This window comes from Poromitra crassiceps (genome assembly GCF_964638095.1).
Source record: "Poromitra crassiceps genome assembly, chromosome: 13".
Lineage (NCBI taxonomy): Eukaryota > Metazoa > Chordata > Actinopteri > Beryciformes > Melamphaidae > Poromitra > Poromitra crassiceps.
In genome coordinates this window covers 49,402,589-49,426,029 of record NC_139644.1, presented here as the reverse complement: position 1 = coordinate 49,426,029, position 23,441 = coordinate 49,402,589, and the positions used below count along the sequence as shown (strand labels likewise).

At 45.5% G+C, this 23,441-nt stretch overlaps 1 protein-coding gene across 1 annotated transcript in view; it reads right to left on the bottom strand.

The window, feature by feature from the left end:
- The window catches only part of LOC310788619 (angiotensin-converting enzyme-like protein Ace3), a gene marked incomplete at both ends in the record, with an annotated part of 39,883 nt that extends 19,266 nt beyond the window's left edge, over positions 1-20,617 (bottom strand). The window contains 13 exons of the mRNA XM_083650145.1: positions 3,030-3,148; positions 5,155-5,361; positions 5,470-5,592; positions 5,999-6,097; positions 7,249-7,393; positions 7,516-7,739; positions 9,109-9,278; positions 9,437-9,534; positions 10,170-10,361; positions 13,209-13,352; positions 15,181-15,268; positions 16,081-16,257; positions 20,396-20,617. Coding sequence (XP_083506271.1) covers positions 3,030-3,148; positions 5,155-5,361; positions 5,470-5,592; positions 5,999-6,097; positions 7,249-7,393; positions 7,516-7,739; positions 9,109-9,278; positions 9,437-9,534; positions 10,170-10,361; positions 13,209-13,352; positions 15,181-15,268; positions 16,081-16,257; positions 20,396-20,617 — 2,008 coding nt within the window. The remainder of the gene's footprint in view (positions 1-3,029; positions 3,149-5,154; positions 5,362-5,469; positions 5,593-5,998; positions 6,098-7,248; positions 7,394-7,515; positions 7,740-9,108; positions 9,279-9,436; positions 9,535-10,169; positions 10,362-13,208; positions 13,353-15,180; positions 15,269-16,080; positions 16,258-20,395) is intronic.
- Positions 20,618-23,441: the final 2,824 nt, after the last annotated feature.

Below are 23,441 nucleotides of genomic sequence, written 5' to 3'. Positions count from 1 at the left end.
ATGACTTGTTTTCTACAGTCCTGAACATCTGTTGCAGTCTGTGCCTGTTGTGTTTGGTGGCAGACCCAAACCAGACAGTGTGAGTTGCAGAGGACAGACTGGATGATGGAGGTTCTGAGAGATTATGGATCCCAGGAACTGAAGCTATAGGATTCCACCGTAGACACAGAGCTGTTGGATATAGCGAGGTGGCCAGTGCTGGGGGACTCCTCTGTACAGTTTTGAGTTTTGAGTGTTCAGCTCCAGGTTGTTCTGACCGCACCAGAGGGCAAACCGTTCAACGTCCTGTCTGTATGCATACTCATCGCAGTCACAGATGATGACTGTGTGTTGTCTGTAAACTTCAGGAATTTGACAGATAGGTCCTGGAGCATTGGGCCCCTGGGCCTGGGCCCGGTAGACCTGTTCGGTAATACAGTACATCCCTGGCTGTTTGCACACTGTTTTCCTAAAAAAATATATATACAGCTATTACAGCAACACACACAATGGATTTACAGTTCAATTCAAAGTTGTTTTACAAAAACACAAGGAAGTGAAGTTTAAACCTTTTGGGCATGTAGTCTTGCATTTGGGCCTATTGGGTCTTACAGTGCGGCACACTCAATTAAAACCAAAAGTACAATAACCCTCTAATTGTCCATAAACTTGTGGAACATTTTGTCAAAAATAAAGGGTTGGGGCCATAAGGGTTCATTTGATCCCAGGTTTGGGCAAGATCCACGGTGCACCCTGTGAAGACGCTCTGGGTTATGGGCCCCTGGGTACTGGCTCGGCCGGTAGGCCCGTTCGGTAGTACATCCCTGGCTGCTTACACAAGCAGCCAGGGATGTACTACCGAACGGGCCTACTTGATTGTAATCACCTGTTAATTGATTACAATCACCTGTTATTTTCCTACCATGATGGCCGTGTGGTGATGTAACAGAATCCTATCAATAGGAGGATGTAACCACTACCAGTGGAGCAGTTGAGACCAGACAGCAGGCAGCAGTATGTCGACACCACTAGAGGTCACTGTGCTGCAACATGTAGCTGCAGTGTGGCTGACAGCTGGTGTGGTGTAACCTCACTCCATGCAGACCTAGAGGCTTATACCTTTATGGTGTATGGGATAAAATTAAAGTTGACATCATAAGATGTATGAAACTGGTGTAAGTTATATTTTAAAGGGGAAAATATAATGCTTTGCTGAAAATATAATTGATTTTGCTATATTAATGGTTGTTTGCCTTGGGTTAGGGTTAGTTCCCATCATTTTAATTTACCACACTGATCTGTTAAAATAACCCCCTTTTTCTCCACATGATCTGGGACCTTCTCAAGTGGCAGATGGAAAAGACAATCTAGTGCAGGGGTCAGGGGTCACCAACCTTTTTGACCCCAAGAGCTACAGTAGGCTATATGAGGGATCAGTGTTGGTACACAAACGGCAGCTTATAATGGGACCCTATGGAGCCAGCCTTGAGTGTCTCACGCTAGCAGTGCTTTCTACTAAATTCACTTCATTTTAAAAACTGCGACAGTTCACACAACTTTAACACGACATACATATATTATACATCAGACCCCTGAGCTACTTCTGCTCTCACTCAGAATGTCAAAATATAAGCGATGTGATGTATAGTTTTTGAGATATAACGTTTGTTTGGCACAACTCATAGGCTACTAGTAAACTGCTGTGGTTCCGGTGTGATGTCACACTGATTCTATAGATACAGTCAGTCTGTGGGGGAATATTATGCATTTAAACAGGAGACAATCATCTCTCTACTATATGTTCAGCTAAATGCTCCACAGGTCTGTTACCTTCTTCCAAGCTTCATCATTTAAATGTTAGTGTCTCTTGAGTTGAGGGGAACCTGAAGCGATGAGAGCCACTGCACCCTAAGGGGTTTCCCTACGCAAAGGCCAGGGGCTTTGAAGATGATTGAAGAGTCTCCTTTTTAAACTGTGTTTTCAATCAGCATCTCAGCCTCTCACTGTGACGAGGAAAGAGTCTCTGAGACACAAACACATTTTAAACATGGTCACAGAGTGTCTTGCTGCTCACATACGTTGTTCACTTTCCAACAACATGCTCTGGATTCAGCTATGTAAGCGTGCACATGATCAAATCAAACAAGCATTAAGGAACTTGTGAAGAAAAGTAAGAGAAGCAAACAGGAATACAATAGCCTACAAGACGAATACAAGTACCGTAAATTCCGGACTATAAGCCGCACCTTTTTTCCCGTTTTTTGGCCTTTTTTGGCCCCTGCGGCTTATATAACGGTGCGGCTTATCTATGGATTTTTTCCAAAAAAAAAAAAAAAATCTCTCTTTTTTAGCACTCTTTCTAACTATAAATCCTATATAACTATAATAAGTTTTAATTTCCTCTCTTGCCCTCTTTTCACCACACTGTATGACACTGTGTGCACTGTAAAAAACAACACAGGTGGTGTTGTGTTATGTTGTTTTGTTGAAATGTTAATAAATGGGAGCTTCCTCAAACAGCCATCTCTTTCCCGACAATCCCCTCTGTGCATGAACCCTTACATATGGTAATTAAACATTAAAACACAATAAAAAAAAAAAAAAAAAAAAAAAAAAACATTAAGTAGGCTAGCGGCTAGCCTAGCCTACTTAAATCAATTAAGGGAGCCTAGCGCAATACCCGTCCCTGTGTGACTGGCCATTTAGTCAGGCCTCGTTGTGGTAAGAAGAAAGATAAGGAGTCTCAAAATGACAACATACAATCACATTTGTAAGAACAGAAATAAATCTATGAAGTACAATAAAAAATGCATACATCTCTGATTTACACTAAAATGTCCGGATTTTGATCTGAATCCATACTATTACACCACTATTCTTAAATGAATAAACTTGTATCACATAGATTGGGTGCGCAGTTATTCTTTAACTAAAGCAATAAAACTATTGTGCCTATGGCTATTTGAGCAGCCCAGACTCAGAAATGTTTGTGTAACTAGTACAACTGCTGCAACCCCCCCCCCCCCCCCCCCCCCCCCCCCCCCACGCACCTCTTCCAGTTCTGCGGGTGATGAAGCACTTGACGGAGCCATCCTGGAAGTCAGTTGTACAGACGGGCCTTCTGTCCGTACTCCATGGTGTGTTTGGACATCTCCAGGTTCTTCTCCAGCTGAGGCAAATAATTGATACTCTTTTTACATAGCTAGTTATGTCAATGAAACAGGATAGGTAGGTAGATACAGTAGTTAGTTTGTTTGTAGGGGTGTGACAATACATCGAGCTATTATCGATGTATCGCTACATCATCAATATCGTATCGTGTATTGATGCAAAGTGAGATATCTATCGTCATCTTGAAGATACGCCTTGTAAATCCAAGCATGGCATTGATTATGTTCATAATTGAAAGGTCATCAAGGGCTCTTTATGGCAGTGGTTCTCAAATGGGGGTCCGGGGACCCCCAGGGAACCTTGAGGGGGTTCCCCAGCCAAACGGGGGGTAATTTATTTTCGCTATGATTCCATTCATAAGTAACACAATGACTATTTTGGTCATGGGTTTTATACACTTTCTGTAACAAAACATCTAAAAGCATCAATCTTATTATCATATGGGGGAACATGCGACAAGATCATATCAAATGGGGGTCTGTGGTCTAATTTCTGTCAGTTTAGGGGTCCTTCACATGAAAACATTTGAGAACCACTGCTTTATGTTAACTGATTAAAAAAATCATTTACTTAAACTTTAGATTGAACAGATTGTTTTTCATATAAATGCCTGGAAGAGCTCAGAAATAAAATACATTTGTCAAATATTTTAGTTGCTTTTTGTGAGTTGATGGAAATGTAACTGATTGTGTTAAATGGGCGATATCATCTCATATCAATCGCAGGCCCCTGAATAGACCCTTTTCACAGCCACCATTTTGTGTCTAAAAGGCAGGAAGTTTCACAGGTGCACCAAAACCTTAATTAGGGTGTCCAACTTCCAGTCCATTTAGGTGTTCCAGTGCTGGGTCCCTAATTAGTGAGTTGGTTGCACCTGCGTTTCCCCTGCCTTTTAGACACAAAATGGCAGCTGTGAAAAGGGCTAATTGAATCGAAATCGTATCGTGGCAGACTGTGATGTCAGTGAGACAAAAAGAATAAAAACTACTCGCACACCGCAGAGCTCCTTTTCTCCAGATTTATTGCTGTAGCGCGTTTCGAGCTACATGCTCTTCATCAGACAAGACAGTACAGGACGCCATCATATAGTGGTCAAGTGTCACATGATACAGTCACATGATGAGATCAGGTGTGATGACAGACACCTGTGTAATTGAGAGAAGGAAAATGCATATGCACACCACATCCCACATCCCATCTGCCATTAACCATTAACAATGGAAATATAGAAATGAATCACTAAAATTACTCGAGAAAAAGTCTAAACATGTCAAAACATCTAAACATGTCAACCTGACCTGTGTATTTTGGTGCTATTGTGATTTTAATCTACATTCCTACAGGTGAGTTTAATGTGTGTCGTTTTCCTTTAGTCACCTTCTACCTACCTTTGACATATATGCAGTATGTCAAAGGTAGGTAGAAGGTGGATTTTTGTCTACTCAGTATTAGCCTGTCCAATCTTACCAATATCCTGAGGGGTAGCCCTCAGGGATGGGCGGAGCTGACCAATATCCTGAGGGGTAGCCCTCAGAGATGGGCAGAGCTTACAAATATCCTGAGTAGCCCTCAGGGATGGGCGGAGCTTACCAATATCCTGAGTAGCCCTCAGGGATGGCCGGAGCATACCAATATCCTGAGTAGCCCTCAGGGATGGGCGGAGCTTACCAATATCCTGAGTGGTAGCCCTCAGGGATGGGCGGAGCTTACAAATATCCTGAGTGGTAGCCCTCAGGGATGGGCGGAGCTTACAAATATCCTGAGTGGTAGCCCTCAGGGATGGGCGGAGCTTACAAATATCCTGAGTGGTAGCCCTCAGGGATGGGCGGAGCTTACAAATATCCTGAGTGGTAGCCCTCAGGGATGGGCGGAGCTTACAAATATCCTGAGTGGTAGCCCTCAGGGATGGGCGGAGCTTACCAATATCCTGAGTGGTAGCCCTCAGGGATGGGCGGAGCTTACCAATATCCTGAGTGGTAGCCCTCAGGGATGGGCGGAGCTTACCAATATCCTGAGTGGTAGCCCTCAGGGATGGGCGGGAGCCAGTTGAGGTCTGGCCAGCCCAGGGTCTCGTTCACATTCTGCTTTTCTAGCCATTTAATAATGGGTTCAAAGTATCTCATCAGTGCACCGGCGTCCATCTTGTTGGTGCCCAGGGCCTCCTGGAGCACTTCAGGCCAAGGTTTGGAAGAGCCAGCCCGAAGAATCTTCCTGGAAGAAGAAGATTGAAATGGTTGCATCCATAAACTGCATCCTTAAACATGACTTGCTCATGTCTGTAAATGTGGTCAGCTCTGGAGGCCCTATGAGTACACATACTCTAAGATGGCCCCCGCCTCCTTGGAGCGGTAGATGTCACACGTGTGCAGAGGGCCTGTGTGCTTTGCTGCCTGACACAGTTTCTCGTGGAACTGGAACTGCAGGATGTAGCTGACAAAATACCTGCAATAATAATAATCACCACCATCACATCATCATCTGACACTCTAGTCTCTTAGGTCTATCCAAATCGAGCCATTGCACACAAGCACACACACATGCAGACAGAGGGAGAGAGAGACAGGAAAATCCTGCATTTCTACACCACCTACTGTATCTAACCATCATTTTTCATCTTGGGGCCCAGAAGAAGAAGAAGAAGAAGAAGAAGAAGAAGAAAAAGAAGAAGAAGAAGAAGAAGAAGAAGAAGAAGAAGAAGAAGAAGAAGAAGAAGAAGAAGAAGAAGAAGAAGACCTTTGGTGTGCCTTGTGTTAGTGACTAACACAAGGCACACCAAAGGTCTTCTTCTTCACATCTGACTAACAGTTAGTCAGATGTGGCAGTTGGAGATGTTTGGACAGGATGCTACCTGATGTATGGTGTGTTTCCAGGAACGTGGAATTTTGCCCCCGGATCAAAGTGCTCCTCTGTGCGCTTGGTGGGCGGGCAGACGCCTTGGTATTTTGTCCTTTAAAGAGTAATGGCAGAAGGAATAGATGGATTCAGTTTCCAGTGTGTTTGGGTCATTGAAAGGCACTACACAAATTGAATTATTATTATTACGGTATTATTATTACTAGAAATATTGCACGCTTCGCACGCGCATCTCACATATTTGCATCTCTGGGAGCTGCCCACTAAAACCACAGTCATGTACTGCTGGCCACTGAGCAGCTCCACTAGAGCTGTCGGGGGTTGTGCCTTGCTCAAGAGCACCTCGGTAGGTGTTGAGGGACGGTACACACACACACACCCCTTGTTCAATGTGTTATTATTAGTATTGTAATTTGCTACTGTTGTGTCAGCTAGAATTAGCTAGACATATTTTCTGTGAAGCCCTCTGAGACATGCTTGTGAATTATACAAATAAATTGTCTAGAACCTTGGCGTTAGGGGTGTTTGTCTAGAACCTTGGCGTGAGAGGTGTTTGTCTATGGGATTCTTCTATGGCATTACTCCAAAGAACCATTTTCGGCACCAATCATTTTTGCATCAATCATTCACTTTCCCAAACCACGTTTTCTCAGCTGGTCCAAAGATTCATATGAGTAGGGGGCCACGGTGGCGCAGTGGTAGCGTTGTCGCCTCACAGCTAGAAGGTCCTGGGTTCGATTCCCACCCGCGACGCTGCGAGCGCTGAAGGAGTGTGTGCCCGTCCGCATGTCCTCAAATGCCCACTGCCTGGGTCGGGTCGTCAAAAGGGCCTTTCTGTGTGGAGTTTGCATGTTCTCCCCGTGCCCCCTGGGGGTTTCTTTCATATAGGAACCCCTCACCAAAAACATGCAATATCCTGGTCGCTGAAGTGGTGCCTCCTCTGATCGTTCGGGGCGCCTGTTCGGGGGAAGGGGAACTCGTTGGAATAGCGTGAACCTCCCACGTGCTATGTCCTACCGGTGAAGCTTCCCCTGTCAGGTGAAAAGAAGCGGCTGGGCATGTCTCGGAGGAAGCATGGAGCCAGTTTCGGCTCTCCCCAGATCAGCAGAGGGTGGAGCAGCAACCAGGATAAATACATTAGAATTAGCACTAATGGGGGATAAAAATGGGATGGGATGGGAGGGGGAGGGGGGTTTGTAAACAAATTAAAAAATCTAAATCAAATGAGTAATCTTAACTGCCAACCTGAGGTACCACCAGTCAGAGTTTAGGCGCTCTGGGGGCGTGCCTCCGCTGAACACGTCCCATCTCCATTGGTCGATTAGGTAGCCAAAGGGGAGGAACGCGATCTTGCTTAGAGCCGTCTTCAACAGGAAGTTAATGTCAGTCTCTGCAGGAAGTGATTACAAATAAAGCACTTAATAACTCGTGAATTTTATTGATTGTTTTTCGAAAAGGTTGTCACTATATTCTGAAAGGTGCTTTTTAAGTGAAGTTTATTATTATAATTACCATGGTCAGCGGTCAGAGTCTCCAGTAGGCCGATGGTGTACAGATGTTTGGGTGTGGAGGCGGAGAGACCCAGGACATCGCCGATAGCCTCGTGGAAACCGGGGTTGGCTCCTCTCCGGAAGCCTACAGGCTGGTCCTTGTACTGCAGGTAGTACTCCACATGTCCCATCTCATGGTGCACGGTGGAGAGAGCCTCCATAGTCACTGTGGTGCACATCCTAATCCTGAAGAGGAGGAACTATCAATTAATTCCTTATCAGTTAGTATAATCAACGACAGTATTGTAGCCGTCTCGATGGATAAAGTGAGCACGTTGGTCCTTGGCCAACCGGATTGTCCCTTTGGTCTGATGGTTAACATGTTGTGCTTGTGAATGACAGACCCGGGTTCGAAATCAGCCCTGCCTGTGTCGTTATATTGGTGTCAGAAGTGGGATCTGTCGGTAGTAGGGGTGCACCGATCACGTTTTTTGCCACGATCACCGATTGCCTATGGGAAATATCTGCCCAACCGATCATCGACTGATCACCGATTACCTTGTAGGATTAAAAAAGTTTGGAAACGTTAATTCGGTCGATTATTTCTCCCCTTTAATAATACCAATTGGTATTGTATTTTATATTGTTGGAAAGCCTGATTAGTGATAGGGCTTTTTTTTATAAAAAATAAATAAAAATAAAAGCTACATTCCTTACTTGTTTTATATGTTTAACTGCTGTAATTGTTTAAATTGTATTAGTTCTGCAGAGAGGTTTTGCAGGGTTTACTCAGCTCAACAACTATCTTCAAACAGCAAAATCCAAGTGACAGAATTTAAATTGGCTGCAACTACTCTAATAACATACTTATTATTTATTTATTTTCAAGTTGCGCTCAGTTTGGTGTGAAAAGTATGTATATTGATATTGTTCTAGCAACTAAACCAGCGTATATGCTTTGATTTTCAATGGGCAGCATTTCAAGCAATTTTATATTGTATATTGTTTTTAAACTATTTTGGAACAGAAAATAACCTTTTTTTGTAAATTTTTGTATGACAGCAGTTTTAATACAGTAACTTAATATAAAGAAATATCGGCAATCAGCCGATCGCATATATGAGGTCAAAATCGGCCGATACAGATTGCGTGCCGATCGATCTGTGCACCCCTAGTCGGTAGGGATCACGGTGCGGTCACCGGAGGCGCAGGGCGCCCCGGTTGCGTGAGGGAGCGGAAGGACGCCATAAACGGGATGATTGGCGGCAGAGTACGCGGAAGCGCAGGGGAGGGGAGGCAGTGTAGCGATCCGGTCTCTATGCATAAAGTGAGCATGTTGGTCCCTTTAATGGTTAATGTGTTGCGCTTACGAATGACAAACCCGGGTTCGATACCAGCCTCGCCTGTGCCGTTACAGTATTATCAACGGTAATGGCAGATCAATACAGTAGTACTAGTCAAAAGTTTTGACACCTGATTGAATGTATACATTTCTCATGAACTTGAAGCCATTCTGATCTAAAGGCTTTTGCTTAAATTTCTTTCCAAAGTTTTTGACTTTCCATCCAGGCAAAATGTTCTAAGCTGACTCCGCAGGACCTTTTCTGTTGTCTACCTGAAGTCTCTGCGGTTTAAAAAGTCCGAGGCACCCCCGTGGCACACCACCTCCCGATCAACAGGCTTCACCAGCATGGATTTGTCCCAGAACTCCTGGGGCATCTCCAACAAGCCCAGAGAGGTGAAGAAGTCCTCAGCAACATGGAACATGCGTGTGGCATTGTAACCCTGGAGAAAGAGAGGTAACAATGAAATGCTTCACCTCAGTGGGTTCTAGCAAAGCAACCTTCAACAGAAAAACAGAAAGGGTTTGATTTCATTGTCTGCAAGACCTAACAACTGAATTTCACTTTTTCCATAGTCATGTCAGCTTTCCCCTGACTTACTTGTTTGACCATTTCATCAGTCACGTCCACGTTGGGTTTGTCAGGGAAGGGGACCATCATGTCATAGATATTGTGCCAGGTCTGAGCCCACATGTTTCCTGAAGGAGAGGGAGAACAGACACTCGAGCATCAGCATCAACTTGCTGATCAAATTCCTTACGATAACCGCACCGTTTCAAATTTTCATTATCATTAAAACCGTGTTACCGTGATTACCGTGTTACCATGGTTACAGTGCTTTGAAAAACATGGTAAATACTGTCGATCATCAACCAAAGTTGGCAACCGTCTCCCAGACGCAGACGCGCAGCCTTGGAGAAATGATTTCAGTGAGTGTATCAATCCTTTTTGGGTCTGAGTTTTCAATATAAAACGTAACATGATTTCAGTGAGTGTCTCACTCTCTTTGAACATTTTCAGCAATTTATTACGAATACCGTGATAATACGATAACCGTGATAATTTTGGTCACGATAATCGTGATGTGAAATTTTCATACCATTACATCTCTACTCACAAGCACCGTTTCTTTAAAGCAGTGAGACAAAATGACTGGCAGGCAATGGCGTGCCTCCCTCGATACTGTGGACTGTCACCAGGAGTTGGTGTGATTACATTTCACTTCCTCCTATGCATCTATAATAACTGTTGATGTATAGGCTAGTCTAGTGTGTAACACACATTCATCCCTCCAGCCAGGTACTGGCAACATCAAAAGGTGCATCTGCCCTACCTAGCAGGTGAGCTGGGATGGGTCCTTGGAGGTTGATGTACTTGGGGCCGTACTGCTTGTAGAGCTTGCGGCGGACAAAAGCATGCAGTTGCTGGTAGAGGGGCTCGACGGTCTTGTAGATTTTCTCCAAATCCTCCTCAAACGTTGGAGTGTCATACCAGGAGCGCCAGTAATCTCCAGTGTCCTTAAAACCTAGACAGGACATAATGTTCATCTTGTCAGATGTTTGCCTGATGTATATATATTTTGAATGTACTGTGCACACTACCAGTCAAAAGTTTGAACGCCCCTGATTGAATGTTTTTCATGATCTTAAGGTCATGTCAATCTAAAAGCTTATGCTTAAATGCTTGTTTCTTGCACAAGTATAAATAGTGAAGTTGATCCTATGTATGAAGTTCTTTCGATGCGCTACGCTCGCTCGATGCCTAGGCTCGGCCGCTACGCGCCCTCGCCCGTAGCTCGGCTGCTGCGTGGCCTCGCCTGCCCAATTGGCGAGTGCGGGTGTGTGTGTGTGTGTTGCTCACTAAATGTTATTGCATCAGTGATGTCAACAATGCCTCCGTGTGTGTGTGTGTGTGTGTGTGTGTGTGTGTGTATGTATGTGTCCCGTTATGATATCACTGATGACATCATCAGTGTGTGTGTTAGGATGACGTCATCATTCCTACTTTGACGTCGTCATTCCTACTATGATGTCATCGATCAATGATGATGTCATGATTCATAAGTGTCTTTCATGCCTTTCGCTGGTGATGTCATAACACAGGTGATGTCATATTCGGGTCTATAAGGGCCTGCTCCTGCACGCCCTCCTGGTAAAACGGCTAGATCTTCTCGACGGTCGCCTGATTGCCCACCAGGAAGAAGCAATCCAGGCTCTGGCTTCCAAGGCCGAGGATCAGTACGCCCTCCTGGTAAAACGGCTAGATCTTCTCGACGGACTAAACCCTCCTGAGGGTGTCATTCCGCAGCCTTCTGCCCCTCCTGCCCCAGCTTCCGAGCGCACCGTCGTTCCGGAGGTTTCCAGACCTGCTACCCCCCCGGTCACAGCGGCCGTTGCTTCTAGCTCTGCCTCTCGGCCGCCTCCAGCTGCTAAGCGCATATTCTGGGGGGGGAGTTCGCGTCATCCCAGAGCAGGGGCAGCCACATTTGAGTCCCAGCAGCCATCTGTACCGTGATCTGACCGGCAGGGTTCGCATCACACCAGAGGAGAGGCAGCGCCGTTTGGACACCCGGAGCTGCCTGTACTGTGGTCGAGCCGGGCATTACCTCTCCTCCTGCTCCCGGCGTCCAGTAAGTGGTCCCACCGCTCGCCGGCCCGTGGTACTCCCAGTGGATCAAGACTCTACGGGTTCAACCCCGAAACCCATACGGTTGGGCAGCGTTCACGTGACCCAGGAGTGGCAGTGTGTCTCCAAGAAGGTTAAGGAGTTGGAGAAGACTGTAGATCGTCTCATTGAGAAGTTCAATCACTGCCTGCAGATCAGCTCCGTCCCCCCGCAGGGCGACTCCGAGTCTGCTGGCCCCGAGGCACAACCTGTGGACCTTCCCCTCGCCGAGTCTCTGAACCCGTACCTCAGCAGCAGCCTATTCCAGTTCTTGACCCACACGTAGGTTCCAGCTTGATGCTGGGAGGTCCCCGTAGTGTCGTCAGCCCTCGGTCAAGAGCAAGAAGAAATAAGAGGCGTTTAAAGGAGGAGGCGGTGAGTGACCTCCCCAAACTACAGGTCGGGAGGGCAGGCCTCGCTGAGTCAGATCCCCCTGTGGCTCTGCCTTCGGAGACGGCGGCATTTGACCCTTTTGATGGTCTCCAGCCTCCCATGTTTGGATCGTGCCCCGGGGGATGGCCGGCTCCAGAGGATCCACCGGACCCGGTAGAAGTTCTGTCTACGTATCGGTCTATCTATGGCTTCGATATCCAGTATTAGGGAGGAGCACCTCCACTGTCCTACACCCCCTTTGGGGTCTGACCACCTGCATCTAACCACCTGCTGAAGAGCACCTCACTCTCCTACACCCCCTTTGGGGTCTAACCACCTGCATCTAACCACCTGCTGAAGAGCACCTCACTCTCCTACACCCCCTTTGGGGTCTAACCACCTGTGTCTAACCACCTGCTGAAGAGCACCCCCACCAGAACCTGCGGATTTTCTGTCTCCCAGATGCCATCCTTGATGGCCTCATTGGACGCCAGGTGGCGTCCGTTGAGGGGAGGGTACTGTTAGGATGACGTCATCATTCCTACTTTGACGTCGTCATTCCTACTATGATGTCATCGATCACTGATGATGTCATGATTCATAAGTGTCTTTCATGCCTTTCGCTGGTGATGTCATAACACAGGTGATGTCATATTCGGGTCTATAAGGGCCTGCTCCTGCAGGTCCTGGCCAGTGATTCATAAACTCACATCAAGGATCACACCAACCTCTGCAACCTGCAACTTCTGCAACCTGCAACTTCTGCAATCTCTGCAACCGTTCCCAAACCTCGAACAGTGCAGCCCCAGCCATCAAGTTCCACAACACCCCAGCTTCTCAAGACTTACCAAGTTTCCCGTGGCCCTCAACTACCCGCGAATAGATCCACATGTCTGACTCTGATCCTGACAGTGTGTGTGTATACCCCCCTATGACATCACTGATCAGTCTTGTCACAATGCCTCCTTGTGTGTGTGTGTGTGTGTGTGTGTGTGTGTGTGCGCGCGCCCTTATGACATCATCACTGATGATATCATTGCTGATGTCATCACATCATTAGCTAATTAACCTTAATTAAAAAATTTGGCTCAGTCAGGTCACCCGCAGGGGTGCCCTTTACACACCCGAAGGTTTCAGCCCGATCGCACGTAAAACGGCATAGCTGTGGCCGAACACAGAACTTGAAACAGACAAAGCCCGCATACTCAATTTTAATTTTATACATAGATATATAGAAGATAGATAGAAGATAGTGTTGTAAAAATAAAGAAAAATGTATCCAAACTTTTGACTTGTAATGTTCTTGCAACATGTCAGGTCATGGTGAAGTTCCTACCATCAGCTTGAGAGGCCTTGTTGCTGAGCTCCACAAATTGGGGGTAGTACTTCTGAAGAGGTACACCTGATGCATTGTGCCAGCCCTCCCAGGCGTACAGCAGCTTCTTGTAGCTCTTGGAGTTGGCCATGATAGATGTCAGCTCTGGAGAGAGAGAGACAACAAAATCAACACACCCTCAGTCACAGAGATGACAGCAAATAGAGGGACGCTGAGGCCTCGCCTCCAACAGAAAGAGGAGGCTAAAACAATAGATATGTGTCCACTTAGCAGTGATGGGCAAGTTACTCAGGAAATGTAATTAGTTACTTTTTTCCAGTTTTTTTTTTATCCCCCGTTAGTGCAAATTTTTTAATTTATTTATCCTGGTTGCTGCTCCACCCTCTGCCGATCTGAGGAGAGCCGAAACTGGCTCCATGCTTCCTCCGAGACATGGGCAGTTAACCAGCCGCTTCTTTTCACCTGACAGGGGAAGCTGCACCGGTAGGACATAGCACGTGGGAGGATCACGCTATTCCAACGAGTTCCCCTCCCTCGGAACAGGCGCCCCGAACGACTAGCGGAGGCACCACATCAGCAACCATGATATTGCATGTTTTGGTGTGGGGTTCCTATATGATGGAAACCCCCAGGGGGCACGGGGAGAACATGCATACTCCACACAGAAAGGCCCTTTTTGACGACCCCACCCGGGCGGCGGGCACTCGAGGACATGCGGACGGGCACGCACTCCTTCAGCGCTCACAGCGTCCCAGGTGGGAATCGAACCCAGTACCTTCTAGCTGTGAGGCGACAGCGCTTACCACTGCACCACCGTGCCCCCAGGAAATATAATTAGTTACTGATTACTCCTTTGAAAAAGTAAAAAGATTACTTTACTTATTACTTGGTATCAAAAGTAATTACCGTAGTTATGTTACTCGTTAATTTACTACATCACTTTCGCTGCCCCCCTTCTGAAAAAGTGGCGTACGTTTAGCCAACTCCTTTTAGAACTGAATCCCCTTTATTATTATTATTGATTATTAAAATTTAACCTTAGAGGAGGAGTCAACAACCAGCCAAACCATACTTTTTATTTGTCTTCTCTTTTCAGTTTTAGAGCTACAGGATATCGGACAGATTGGTCATTCCACCTACTGGAATGACCTACCTTTGATGCTCCTGATAGATGGAACAAACTTCAGGACTCATCAAAAAAGGTTCCAAGGCACTCTTCATTAAAAAGCTTTAATATAAGGCTAGTTCTTCATAGAACAGAATAAAACAGCCAACATGTTTCGGCCATAAGGCCTTCTTCAGGGCTAGTTGCAAAACCTCAGGACTCTCTTAAACTGGACAGACTGGTCTCCATAGAGACGTTCAGGTCAGGGTCTCCATAGAGACGTTCAGGGTCTCCATAGAGACCTACAGGGTCTCCATAGAGACGTTCATGGTCTCCATAGAGACGTTCATGGTCTCCATAGAGACTTTCAGGGTCTCCATAGAGACATTCATGGTCTCCATAGAGACGTTCAGGGCGCTACTTGAGGATGCATTACATAGGAGATGCACCTGCTTTGGATAGCCCTTTTACTTGTCTGCATCTGTGATTTTTATGATGTACTGCAACTTTTGTCATTGTAATTGTATTATTGTAATCAGGACATCCTTGAGAGAGCTTGCTCTCAATGGTCCTCCCTGGAATGGATAAATAAAGGGTAAAAAATATATATATATATTTGCCTAACTACCTACCTAAAAAAGGAATTGCGTTGTGGCAACGCAGTAGTCTTGCATAGCCAGACCTATCTCCACACTTCGTTTTAGCGCTCATTTCCCATACCAAGCCCTTGTAAACATGCGAGAGCCTGTATCTTCCGGATGTGTAATTACAGGTTTCCACCCGTAGACACAACAGAGATTGTTCTGCAGATATTCGAAGAAATCGGTTTCAAATAATTCATGTGAAAATGTATTTATACCAACTTACCAGGATCCAGGCTCCAGCAAACGTTTGGCTTTGGACACACCTTGGCTGTTGAATAGATTTTGTCCATGGTGCTGAGAATTTCATTATACTGGAGACAAGAAAAGAGTGGAAGTCATGCTTTCATTTTAGAAAGAGTTCAGCATTTCTGCTAATATAGTAGTACATTACATAATATAATATATTATATATATAACATATATATATAGTAGTACATTACATTATATATATTAGGGCTGTGGCGATTCACTTATCTCCCGATTCGATACTATCACGATTCTTGGGTGCCGATTCGATTTATATTGCGATTCTTAAGTATTGCGATTCTACGATTATTGCGTTTCGATATTACGATTTATTGCGATTTTTGTTTATTTTTTTCTTTTATTTTTTCAGTTTGTTTGCTTTTTTACACTAGATTAGAACATGGGAAAAGTTGAATCATACACTAGAGACTGTATATTATATATCATGAGTAGGGCTGGGCGATATAGTTAAAAACAGGGGCGGACTGGGATCATAATTCAGGCCGGGCATTAGATACCAAGCAGGCCAGGCCGATATGGGCCGACGCGCGTGAAATTTGGGCCGTTTGAAACCCAATTTGGGCCGTTTGAAGCCAGATTTGGGCCGTTTGAAGTCCAATTTTACAATGAGATGCACCCACTTTAACCCTGAAGTGTAATTATTACTTCAGACTAACTAATAAAGTAATAAAACCACATGCAGTGCTCGAGTGACGTCACTCAGCGCACAATTGCTCAACTTCATAGACATTGTGACATCATCAGTGAGATCACAATTGTTCTCGAGTGACCATCACTGATGACATCATCCAATGTGGGACAGAAATTGAAACAAACAGAACCCACTTCCTTGTATATGATGATGATGACAACAAACCTCCTTTCTGTCATTCTCCGGCAGGTTGGCGGCTCCCAGTCTGCTGATCTTGCCTATCAGCTTCTTGACGTCAGCGAATTGCACAGGGAACGTGTCCACGAACTCAGGAGGGAACACCTGCTTGGCCTTCTTCCCCCAGGCCTCGGTGAAGGCCTGCTTTTCTAGGTGTGCATTTACCTATAGAGCCATGGGAGGAATGAGTTTGTCATCTCTGCAAATATTACCTTAAGTTTCAATCTTAAGTTTGTCCCTTAGGCAATATCTTTGCCTAAGCTGAGGGATTCACTTAGGAGCGTTGCATGAAGGATCTTAGGTTTTCTCCTTGCTTGTGTTTAGACTGAGGTTTTTACGGTAGTTACTGTCAGAATACAGCACAGAGCACTTCAGTTACCATGGTTACGCACGCTTCACTCTGCTCACTTCACTCACAGCATCCTTCAACATTAACATGACTTGACAGCATGTTATAGCTGGCTTCTTCCAAATGGACAACAATGAGAATATTAGACATAGAAAGCCAAACTAGACCGAAGATGAAAATGTTATTCTCCTTGTAGAATGTGGCAAGCGTAAGCAAATTATACAAAGTAATTGTTTCTATGATGCAGCAGCCGTAAAAAAATATGCACAAACAGAGGATGTGGCCAGAAATAATGGACAAAATCAATGCAAGAAATCTCTGTCAAAAGAACCGTGGAAGATCTCATGCCTTTTGGTTCTGTGCTTCACTAGCGGGATTCTGGGCCAGGATATTTGACTGGTACTCTTAAGGCCTCCAAAATAAACCTTCAGCCGGAGGCAGAACTCGCCATCTTTGGCTGCTCGGAGACTTCTCTGAACTTCCCTGCAGCTGTGCAACAGTCTCTGACACAGGGGACAACTGTCGCCAAAAGACTAATTCTGAAGGAATGGAAGTCTCCCTCTTCCCCTTCATTTCAGTTGTGGTTAACAACGTCTGGGACCCGTTTCTGGCCTATCTTGACGAGGTCAGGGGTGACGGGTGACTCGCGGACCCTTTGCGTGGGGCCCCACGCACAGCATCTCCTAGAAGCACATAAGCACCGTATGTGGCTGGTAGCACTATGTTGTAACACTGAACGTCCTTATATATGTTTTTTTTTCTTTTCCTTTTTTCTCTCTGTGTCTGAGCCTCTTCAACCACCATAAATTCAGCCATTCTGGTATGTTACTATGTTACACAAATAATTTAGTTACTAAGGACCTTGTTGCAACGCATAATTCATAAGGGAATAGGGATGTCACGATACTAGAATTTCTACTTCGATACCGATACCCAGGAAAATATCGATACTCGATACCATTTTCGATACCACGCGGCGGGATGACAACACATCAAGAGGCATAAAAAAGAAACAAACAGATGGACGGACAGATGCACGCTTCTCCATAATCTAGACCTGATAAAATTCACTAAAAACTTTGACCTGACACAGCAGATTACCCCTGCTCTAGTCATCAGCCTATCATAACACAGCAGATTATACCTGCTCTAGTCATCAGCCTATCAGAATACTTTGAATTTATTGAAGCAAAAGATACCCACCAATGACAGGGAGGGAGAAATCAGTGGTATGTTTGATTTTTCATTAAGAGAAAGCACTGCTGATATTGATACAGTTGCAAATGAGTATTGTATCCGTTTCAATTTTTTAGTATTGATACGTATCGATACTATCGATACCTGTTGCAAATGAGTATTGTATCCGTTTCAAATTTTTAGTATTGACTTTTATCGATACTATCGATACTTTTGACAAGCATATAAGGGAATACTTAAGTTAAGTAGCTAAGAGCAAACACTCTAGATCGAATGGTTTTCCCTTACTACATCCTAAGGTAATCTTTGGGTGATTTTATGCAACAATGTTTTTCCTAAAGGCATCCTTAGATAAAAGTTTAAGGGTAACCTTACAGCACAAACTAAAAATATCAAAAAGTCTGACAGTTGAACAAATAATCAGTTGACATATTAAGCTCGCAAGACCCCCTGCACATTTATTCAGAACACGCGAGCAAAGTTGGCCACTTTGGGAGGAAACTGAGCCTGTCATTCTCCAAATCAACCAGGGCTCGAGTGGATTTTCACTCCTGTCCCTCCCAACCCAGTCCCACAAAGAAAACTCCTGCCCGTCTTAAGAACAATGACTCCCATTCCGACTGTTTATTTAACTACATATTTATATCAACCTGATTTATTGTTACCGTAAATTTCGGACTATAATAAACTATATATAACTATATAAACTATATAAACTATATATAACGGCTTTTCCCCCGTTTTTTGGCCCTGCGGCTTATATAACGGTGCGGCTTATCTATGGATTTTTCCGGGGAAAAAAAACAAAAACAAAACGGAATTCTCTCTTCTTTAGCACTCTTTCTAACTATAAATCCACTTCTGTTTTAATTTCCTCTCTTGCCCTCTTTTCACCACACCGCGGACACTGTGTGCACTGTAAATAAAAACACAGGTGGTGTTGTGTTATGTTGTTTTGTTGAAATGTTAATAAATGGGAGCTTCCTCAAACAGCCATCTCTTTCCCGACAATCCCCTCTGTGCATGAACCCTTACATATGGTAATTAAACATTAAAACACAATTAACACATTGACTGCCAGCCGTTTTTTTTTTGCTGTAGGTAGCTTTTGCCAAGCTGTTTTTTTGAGGATTCTGGCTCATTTTACAAGAGCCGAGGATTCTTTTCTGCTTGGAGTTTGTCAACACAAAGTTCACAAAAGTACTAATAGAATGTGTGCTTTCTCTGTCTAAAAGAGTTAGTTTGTAGAGTTAGTAGTTATGTAGATATTAGCCGTTGAGTACAGCATGGTTTTAGCGTCTGAGAGTGAAAGCTGAGATAATCGCAGTTTTGTGAAATTCAATCAAACAGGCAGAACAGTCACTTTAACCATTTATTTTTGGCATCAGTGAGAGATCAGACATCCAAACAATATAGTTCCGAACGCCCTCTCCTTCAACTCCTCCCTCCGTGGGTGTGTCTAGTGGCTTTCAGCCTGCGTTTGTCACAAGCGAGTGCTCTGCTGCTGGGAGTTTGAGCAGCTTCCCTCCCTGGCAGCGAGTTTGAGCAGCCTCCCTCCCTGGCAGCGAGTGTGGATAGGTCTCACTCGTCTCTTGGGTTTGAGAGCCCCGATGAAGCCCCGTGCGACTCTAGGCTTTATGCTGCCCACACAGTCCATTTCTGGAACCCCCCACCGCAGCAGCGCGAAAGCGTCCCCGCCTACAGTATGAGAATGAGGCTCGTTCGTTTCTGACTGTAAAATCGCCAAGCCATTTCCTTGAGAATGGAGGAAGCAGCCGCGGGAGGCGGCTGCTTTTCGTTGACTTTATCTCTGTCGGGAGAGGACCGTCGCCACCTAGCTGGTCGGTAAAATAGATTATACACATTCAATACTTCCAATATCTCCATAGGAGACGCGGGGGGCATTGATCCACGTAGCACCGTCAAAAAAAAAAATAGATTTTTTTGACGTATTAATACGTCAATGGCAGTGAACCGCTGGATTTTTTTTGACGTATATATATACGTCAGTGGCAGTCAACGTGTTAAAAAAAAAAAAAAAACATTAAAACACCTGCGGCTTATAGTCCGGTGCGGCTTATATATGTAACAAACAGGCAATTTTGCTGCTGCGGCTTATACTCCGGTGCGGCTTATAGTGCGGAAATTACGGTATTATGATTCCTGTCCCGCCGGCTCCCATTTACTTTGTTCCTGTGAAGTTTTCAAGTTTCTTGTCATACCGGCAACAATGCAAACATCTGTCACCTGCAATGAAACTCAGAGCCCACTCAACTTCACTGTAGTAAAAGAAATGTAAAAAGGAATATCAATAAGAAGCAAGTTTCAAGCAGAGTAATTAAAATCAGATATCAAAAACATACTTCGTAAAAACAAGTAGGTAAAAACCAAAACAAACCCCACAGGATTCCCGAAATAATGTCAGCCTCTACCGTGCATCCATTTGTGAGTGGGAGGTGCCAGTCCGGGCAGGGACCTCTCTATGGGAAAGGTTCAACTCACACCAGTTCAACATGCCTAATCTCTGTTTAGACTGCCCATTGGTCACATGACACCGGCCTGGGCCCGAGGAATGGAGGGGAACTCAACTCAAAACGTGAGTTTTTTATTTATTTATTTATTTATTTTTATTAATTTTATTTTAAATTTTTATTTATTTTTTATCTATTGTCAGATAAACGGGCTTTCTCTCCAATGGGACATTTTTCAGACTTTTGGGGTGTGCGACCAATGACATGGAACCGTCGTCGTACCTACCTGCAGCTTGGAGTTGTGGTCTGTCAAGTTGGTGTTGTAGTTCCAGCTGGCGGTTTGACTCTGGAAGAACACCTCCTCGGCCGTGCTGTTGTAGTCACTGACGAACCTCGCTGCTTCAGCCGCGGTGCTGGAGTACTCCCCCGGCAGCCAGCGGGCAGGCAGAGCCTCACACAGTCCCAAGACCGGCAGCAGCAGCAGCGCTGCTGACACAAAGCTGTCCATCCTGCTCCACTTGGCTCTCAGGGAGGAAACACACTACAGTGCAACGTGTCAGAAGAGTTAGAAGAAGAGGCAAAAAAAAACTTTTCGTGAAATGAGAGTGCGCCTCCTCCACCCTGGGGCTGTTGTATCATCCACTCCCTCACACGCCTCCACCCTGGGGCTGTTGTCTCATCCACTCCCTCACACACCTCCACCCTGGGGCTGTTGTCTCATCCACTCCCTCACATGCCTCCACCCTGGGGCTGTTGTCTCATCCACTCCCTCACATGCCTCCACCCTGGGGCTGTTGTCTCATCCACTCCCTCACACTCCTCCACCCTGGGGCTGTTGTCTCATCCACTCCCTCACACACCTCCACCCTGGGGCTGTTGTCTCATCCACTCCCTCACATGCCTCCACCCTGGGGCTGTTGTCTCATCCACTCCCTCACACTCCTCCACCCTGGGGCTGTTGTCTCATCCACTCCCTCACACACCTCCTTCCTCACCCTTGTCTGCTGGTTGAAAGGCACAGAAGCCACAGCCAGCTCCTTGTTAAGGAGCCGTTTAAAGCAGCCCACACTTCTCTGCAGCCTTGCCTCTCTCAGCAGTCTAAAGTGGAGGATGACATGGGAGTGGTTTTTCACTCCTGTCCCGTGCCAATCCCAGGCCAGGGTAAAAAAAAAAATCCTGTCTCGTCCCACTCCTGGTAGAATGACTCCCGTCCCATCTCACTCCCATTTTTTTTATATATATATTTTAGTCTCTAGGCAATGCAATGATTTTGATTTGATGTTCTATCCTTCTTAGATTACTTTGTGTTCTATTGCACTTTTAATTCGCACCATTTGGCCATATCTAATCTATCTATCTATATATCCCCAACATAAATGGGAGCTCGGGCTCTGTGTGTCTGTCCCACTGTGACATCAAACGTGATGTCATAAATCCCACTGTGACATCATCAGTGATGTCATAAATCCCACTGTGACATCATCCGTGATGTCATAAATCCCACTGTGAAAGCATCAGGGATGTCATAAATCCCACTGATGACATCATCAGTGATGTCATAAATCTGACATCATCAGTGATGCTGGTCTCATTCGGTCTCATTGGCCACACAGCAGCCGAGTTGCGGGTGAAGCTGCATGGCCAGCTTGGTGAGCTGCAGGACGGGTGAGGTTTATGGCAAGAATCACTGCCATAAACCATAATATTATATTATCACCCAGCACTACTTGTACAATAATAACAATAACAATAATAATACTAACAATAATTTGTCTATTTGTCTGGTCTATTTGTGTGCCACAGTGTTTTCGTTCCCCCGGCCATAGAAATGCAGCAGTAGCTAGCAGCCAGAACCTCGCCAGAGCTAGAGAAAAAATAAGAAGCATGGACATACCAAACGAAGTATTCAAATAAGTACTTGAAGAAACTTGCCGGATCCATAACATCACGTCTTTGAAGCTTTGGTTCCTGTGTTCCGCCCATAGCCGACGCAGGGAGTCATCATGGCGACCCCGAAGAGCACTGATGGCCGTGCCCACGGCTGAAAACAACAAACCCCACGGCTATTCTCGCTAGCTCTCTCCTAGCTTAGCCTAGCTCTCCACCTCTCCACACACAGCCATCTCTCCCAGGCTCTCACGCAGCTCCCCTCCCCCAGCCAATCTCAGGTGAGCCAGCCTCTCTCTCACCCTAACCTCGCGGCACCAGGCTCTTCTCAGCGAGAACTCTCACCCAACCATTGACAGTACAATACACCAACCCACTGGCTGTTGCCTTCACGGTCCCACAGAACCCCGTAAATCCCCACATACATGCCAAATCCCACAGGTAATTAGCCGGTGGTTTTCATGTAGTTATTGTGTAACAATGGTGGTTGCACATCAAAGTGGAGCATGTCAATACAGAGAAGATGTATTATGGGCACCCCTGCGCGGGTATGACGTGCAAAATCGTGAGAAGTGTTCCTAATTTTCAATTTTTTCATATAAAAATGTTTTTTGTTTTTTGTTTTTGTTTGTGTTGAGGAACAGCGGCCACGCTGGCGGCGGCCCCCGCCACTGCACCGTTGCACTGAGGCTGCTGTACACATGAGTGGTGAAGAAGGGCTCGCAACTCGCTACTAGTGGTGATTAATAGCAAACATTCAACAGTTTCTCCTCTAAAGATATTGTAACAACATAGGCGAGGCCGTTCGCGAACCCGGGTCTCCAACTTACAAGCCCAACACGTTAACCATCAAGCTAGCTAAGGCTCACGTGTTGGCTTTTATCCTTACAGACCCAGGATCGCCACACTACCTCCACCTGTGGGAAGCGCAGCCCCTGCGCCTCAGCTTACTCCCTGCCTTACCAGCGCTTTCGGCTCCCTCACGCATCCCATCCGGGGCTGCCTTCCGATGACCGCGCGGCCATCCTATCCCACTTCTGACACCAAATGTAGCGTTCCTGGTATTTAAGAGGCAGAGGCTTCTTGCTGGTACAGGGTTCTTTATTCACAGTTAGTCATATCACAACTCTAGGCGGTTGCTACGCCATAGCTAGCTAGCTGCTTCTCCTTTGGCCGTCACCGGCATAGACATATATAAGGCTAGATGGCTTAAGGCGGAGTCAGCAGCGTCGTTGAACGGCCGTCATCTTGCTACAGTGCCTTTCTGGTACGTTCTATGGTAGCTGGTGACCTGCACAGACAAAAATACTCATAACTCGCTGAAATCTTGACGGATTTACAAACGGTTTGGTTTATTACAAGCATATTCCGTTCCCGAGATAGACCAAAAAAAAAAAAAAAAAACACTAAAAACACTATTTTTTTGATGGGCTCCAAATTACACC